General features: G+C 38.4%; 1 protein-coding gene across 1 annotated transcript in view; it reads left to right on the forward strand.

Annotated features, from left to right (window-relative positions):
• Positions 1-6,000, forward strand: part of EFCAB5 (EF-hand calcium binding domain 5) — a 218,896-nt gene that overhangs the window by 110,584 nt on the left and 102,312 nt on the right. The window contains exons 11-12 of the mRNA XM_040455093.1: positions 5,395-5,550; positions 5,823-5,826. Coding sequence (XP_040311027.1) covers positions 5,395-5,550; positions 5,823-5,826 — 160 coding nt within the window. The remainder of the gene's footprint in view (positions 1-5,394; positions 5,551-5,822; positions 5,827-6,000) is intronic.

The following is a 6,000-nucleotide window of genomic DNA, read 5'->3' on the forward strand; positions in this document are numbered from 1 at the left end:
TTTCTGAGTGTTGAGATACAAGGAAAGAATAACAGTGGAAAAGTGTTTGGGTCCGTCCGTATTTTAAGAGGGGGAAAGAAAGATGATTTCCCTTCTCCAAGAACTCTGGGGGCAGCTAGTCTGGTCATGTGACATTAACTCATATTTCTGTTCTGACTCTGCACACTTGTGACAGGAAGGAGCCTGTTTAAGAGCTAGAAGTGTATTTTGCTCCCAGAGGGCTTTTGAAAACACAGATTCTGGATCCCACTCCCCTCTCAGAGTTTCTGATTCAGTAGATCTGGAGTAGGGTCCCCAAATTTACATTTCTTCTTCCTTTTTTTTTTTTTGGAGAAAAGTGTTTGTTTCTTTAAACACATTTTGCTTTAATAGCCACCCAAAGGATTGTGTTTCTTTTTTTTTTAAGTTAAGTTTCTTTTTATTTCCAGTTAACATACAGTATCATATTAGTTTCAGGTATACAATATAGCAACAACACTTCCATATATCAACACCCTGTTCTCATCACAAGTGCTCTCTTTAATCCCCATCACCTATTTAACTCATCCTACTCACCTCTTCCCTCTGGTAGCCATCAATTTGTTCTCTATAGTTAAGAGTCTGTTTCTTGATTTGTTTCTCTCTCTTTGTCTTATTTTTTCCCCTTTACTTTTTTGTTTTGTTTCTTAAATTCCACATATGAGTGAAATCATATGATATATGTCTTTCTCCTACTGACTTATTTCACTTAGCATTATACTCCCTAGCTCCATCCCTGTTGTTGCAAATGGCAAGATTTCATTCTTTTTTTATGGCTGAGTAATATTCTATTGTGTATATCCCACATCTTATTTTTCCCCCAATATATGAAATTTATTGTCAAATTGGTTTCCATACAACACCCAGTGCTCATCCCAAAAGATGCCCTCTTCAATACCCATCACCCACCCTCCTCTCCTCCCCACCCCCCATCAACCCTCAGTTTGTTCACAGTTGTTTTTTTTCTTAATTTTTTTTTCAACAATAATTTATTTTTGGGACAGAGAGAGACAGAGCATGAACGGGGGAGGGGCAGAGAGAGAGGGAGACACAGAATCGGAAACAGGCTCCAGGCTCTGAGCCATCAGCCCAGAGCCTGACGCGGGGCTCGAACTCACGGACCGCGAGATGGTGACCTGGCTGAAGTCGGATGCTTAACCGACTGTGCCACCCAGGCGCCCCTGTTCTCAGTTTTTAAGAGTCTCTTATGCTTTGGGTCTCTCCCACTCTAACCTCTTTTTTTTTTTTTTTTTCCTTTCCCTCCCCTATGGGTTTCTGTTAAGTTTCTCAGGATCCACATAAGAGTGAAAACATATGGTATCGGTCTTTCTCTGTATGGCTTATTTCACTTAGCATAACACTCTCCAGTTCCATACACGTTGCTACAAAGGGCCATATTTCATTCTTTCTCCTTGCCACGTAGTACTCTATTGTGTATATAAACCACAATTTCTTTATCCATTCATCAGTTGATGGACATTTAGGCTCTTTCCATAATTTATATCCCACATCTTCTTTATCTATTCATCAATCGATGGACACTGAGGCTACTTCCATATCTTAGCTATTATAAATAATGCTTCTGTAAAAGAAACACTCATGCACTGTTGGTGGGAGAGCAAACTGGTGCAGCCACTGTGGAAAACAGTATGGAGGTTCCTCAAAAAATTAAAAATAGAACTACCTTATTATGATCCAGCAATAACACTACTGGGTATTTAACCCAAAGAATACGAGAATACTAATTCAAAGGGATACATGCACCCCTAAGTTTATACCAAATTTTAATTTCTAACAAGCGCTCAGGTGATGCCCTCAGAGGTTCTAACAAGCTCTCAGGAGTTGTAGTCAAGGGGCAACATTTTGAGAATCCCTGATCTCATTGGATTTTTCCTTCTAAATAAATATGTCTACTGAGAAGACTTTTATTCTTTTTCTTGGTCAATTTTTTTACCTACCTCAAAAGGAAGCAGGAGCAATGGCTACAGAGAACTTATTACATGAAATACTTACACTCTGTACATACACAAGATCCTCTTCATGACTCAGTGAGAAAGCTACTGTGGTACACATTTTATAAATTAAGAAACTGGGAAGTTCAGTGACTCAGCCAAGTTTACTCAGCCAGTAAATATGGGAACTGGGATTTGAACTCAGATAGGTTCCAAAATGTGAGGGTTTTTTTTTTTTTTGTCTCCACCTTCTGGAAATGTTTAGAATCTGATGTCTTCTCACCACCTGCACTCTGTTATAAGCCATCATCATCTCACAACTGCCTTATTTCATTAGCTTTCTGACTGACACCCTTATTTTCACTCTTGCCTTTTTTTTAATATACGAAATTTATTGTCAAATTGGTTTCCATACAACACCCAGTGCTCATCCCAAAAGATGCCCTCTTCAATGCCCATCACCTACCCTACCCTCCCTCCCACCCCCCTCCCCATCAACCCTCAGTTTGTTCTCAGTTTTTAAGAGTCTCTTATGCTTTTCACTCTTGCCTTTTAAAATGGAAGGTAGGGGTGCCTAGCTCTCTCAGTTGGAAGAGGATGCAACTCTTGATCTCTGGGTCATGAGTTCCAGCCCCACATTTGGTGCAGAGATTACTGAAAAATAAATAAACTTTTTAAAAAAGAAATATAGGTAAATTAAGCCAGTCTTCTGCTCAAAACCCTCCAAGGGCTTCCCATCTTACTTAAAGTAAAAACCAAAGCCCTTAACATGACCCCAGGGCTTGACCTGGTCTGTCTGATGACCCCTCTCTTCACCTCTCTCTCTGTACTCCTCACTCATTCTGCCTCAGTCACATTAGCTACCTTGCCATTACTAGAAACCCCCAAGTATGTTCTCACCTCAGGGCCTTACCACTTTTCTAGGACAGTGCTCCTCACATATTTCCACATGGTTTACTCCCTCTTCTCCTTCTTGACTCAAATGTCACTTTCCCCATGAGGCAGATGCTGAGACGGATCCTGGTACACAGGTTATTTATTAGGGATTAATAGTTGTGAAGGGAGGGAAGCGTAACAGGATTAGGCAGAAGTCAGCTGCAATACAGGCCTGGTAAAGCCTCATCGATTCTGTATATAAGTGAAATCATAAGTATTTGTCTTTCTCTGGATTATTTCACTCATCATAGTACCTTCTGGGTCCATCCATGTTGTCGCAAATGGCAATCTCCTTTTGTATGGTGGAGTAACATTCCACTGTATACATATACCATATATTTTTTGTCCATTCTTCTATCGATGACACTTAAATTGTTTTCATATCTTGGCTATTGTAAATAATGCTTCAATGAACATAGGGGTACATGTATCAAATTGGTGTTTTCATTTTCTCTAGATCCAGAAGTAGAATTGCATGTAACTGTCCTGTTTTTCCAACACTGTTTATTGAAGAAACTGTCTTTTCCTCATTGTATGTTCTTGCCTCCTTTGTCATAGGTTAGTTGACCATACATGCATAGGTTTATTTCTGGGGTCTCTATTCTATTCCATGGATCTATGTGTCTGTGTTTATGCCAGTACCATGCTGTTTTGCTAAATCTAGTCTTGCAGTATAGCTTGAAATCAGGAAGCGTGATGTCTTCAGCTTGATTCTACTTTCTCAAGGTTGCTTGTGTTATTTGAACTCTTTTATGGTCCCATACAAATTTTGGGATTCTTTTTTCCATTTCTGTGAAAAATGCCATTGATATTTTGATGAGGCAAAATGTGAGTTCTTAACCATTACACTATTCTGCATCCCAAGGGAACACATAAGAACTTAACTGTACTCATTGATCCATCAGAAATAATGACAATTAGAAGGTTTTGGCTGCCAATGAAACTAAATATTTAGAAAACCTCTCTTATACTGCTTTAAATTTCCTCTTTTGATCTCTAAGTCAATTGAATATGGTTTATGATTCATTAGCATGGATTCAAGCCTAATGTATCTCTTACATAGTACATTCTAAATTTGCCTAGATGATATTAGTGAGGAAGTGAAATGTCTACTACATTCTTCATTTCAAAAATTATGCCAATGAAATATGCCAATAAAACATTCCATTTTAAGCAAGCTATATTAGTCTCCTTTAATTGTAAGAAACAGAAGCCAACCTGAGTTAATGTAGATAAAAATGAAATGTATGGAGTCCAAAAGCAAGAATATGGTCTCACTTCTGGAAGTCAGGGACTTGGAAAAATCAAGACTCTTCTTTCTGCTTTCTGTTTCATCTGTCTCTATATACTGACTTATCCTGCATCCTCCATTTACCTGGAGGAATCTGGCCACCCAAAACTCTTAAGTTTACATTCACAAGTCCAGCCCCTCTCAGAGGACAACCAACCATTTCCCAGTCCTAATTCCCAATTTCTAGTGGAAAGAATCTGAATGGCTTTGTTTATATCAGGGATCATCCCCTGCTCCAATCATTTATGGCTATGGAAGTAGGGCGATTTGATCCAAGTTGGACTCCCAGTACAAATTTGGCTACCACTGTGCTGGGACAGACAAGGAAATCATTTACTTATGAGTTGGGCTAACACTTCAAGAAAGGTTCCCTCAGAAACTCTTCCAGCACTAGATCCATTTGTTCCTTAACATAAGATCTTTATAGTCAAGTATAGATCAAGAATGTTATGTTCCTGACCCATAAAATGAGGGAAAATCCAGAAGACAATACACACTGGTGGTGAGGCTGAGGAGGAATGGCCACTCATTCATTAGTATTGGAAGAACAAAAAAGCCCAAGCCTGATGTAAAATCCTACCCCCAAAAAAGATGCATTTACCGTCTAAGCTAACAATCCCACTTCCGGGAATCTGTTCAATAGGAACCAAGAGAAATGGCCCATAAGCATAGATGTCTTCAGACTCTATACTTTCAAAAAAAAAAATAGACAAAGGATACCTTATTATAATATCAGAAGATGCAGAAACTTTGCACAATCCCCATTCTTTATACTCTAATAATTAAATGTAGCCAGTCTCGGAAAACACATGGTTTTATATACCATTCATCAAAAGAAAACTGCATCCAATTTTTAGAACTATTAACTTACAGGCAATGTTTTATAACTGCTGCTATTTCATGCCGGGAGGTAAAAAGTGTGCTCTATATAATGCTGTTGTGGTCTAGAGGGGAGTTGCTCCAAAAATATTTTGTCTCACTGATGTATGGTTTTGGTGTATGGTTTTGTATTAATTACCTCTGTCTGCAGCACAGATGAAGAATAGTACTGACATGAAAATGCTTTATTCACGTGACAAGCAAATGATATGGAAAAAATTGTAGCCAATAATTTCATACGCATCAACTGAATCCCAGGGAAAATCCAAGTAAAGAGCCCTGTTTTAAATCAATCGTTTATCTTCTTTTTGTCTGCAGTACATCTCCTCATACATTGCAGACTTTAAAAGTGAAATGTTTGAGAAACTCCTTAAGCACCTCTGTCATTGTGCAGATGAATTCCGGGAGATCATAAAAACGGATATGCGGAGGCAGATGTTTGCTGAACTCTTCCTGTGTTGTGACCGTGGGAAGGTAGGATAAGACTTTAAAGCAATACGTCTCAAACTATTTTTTTGTGAAGGACTGGATTTTAGGTTGTTGTGGATGGTGATGTTTTTAATTGCTAAACCGTTGTGGACTAACACTCAATGAAAACGGATTGCTGGGGGGGGGAAAAATGCACGTACAAAAGACAATCCACATTTTTTATTATTAGATTCAAATATGATTTATCTGTTACTTTCTCAAATTGCTATACAATTTTTTAGATACTATCCTCAATTTCTATACCTTTCTTGTCACAGACTGGTACCAGCCTATAGACCATGTCTTCAATGGCACTGCCATTTTACAATGTACAGCTTGTCTCTTTCCATTCTTAAGAATGTATTTTTTTAAGATTGTTTTTGCTTACTCTCTTTGCTGCTGGCTTCCTATAGAAAATAAATTGTTGGGAATAGGAAGCTTACCACATTGTATTAT

The sequence above is a fragment of the Herpailurus yagouaroundi genome, unplaced genomic scaffold, assembly GCF_014898765.1.
Source record: "Herpailurus yagouaroundi ecotype Mexico unplaced genomic scaffold, PumYag 215, whole genome shotgun sequence".
In the NCBI taxonomy this organism is placed as follows: domain Eukaryota; kingdom Metazoa; phylum Chordata; class Mammalia; order Carnivora; family Felidae; genus Herpailurus; species Herpailurus yagouaroundi.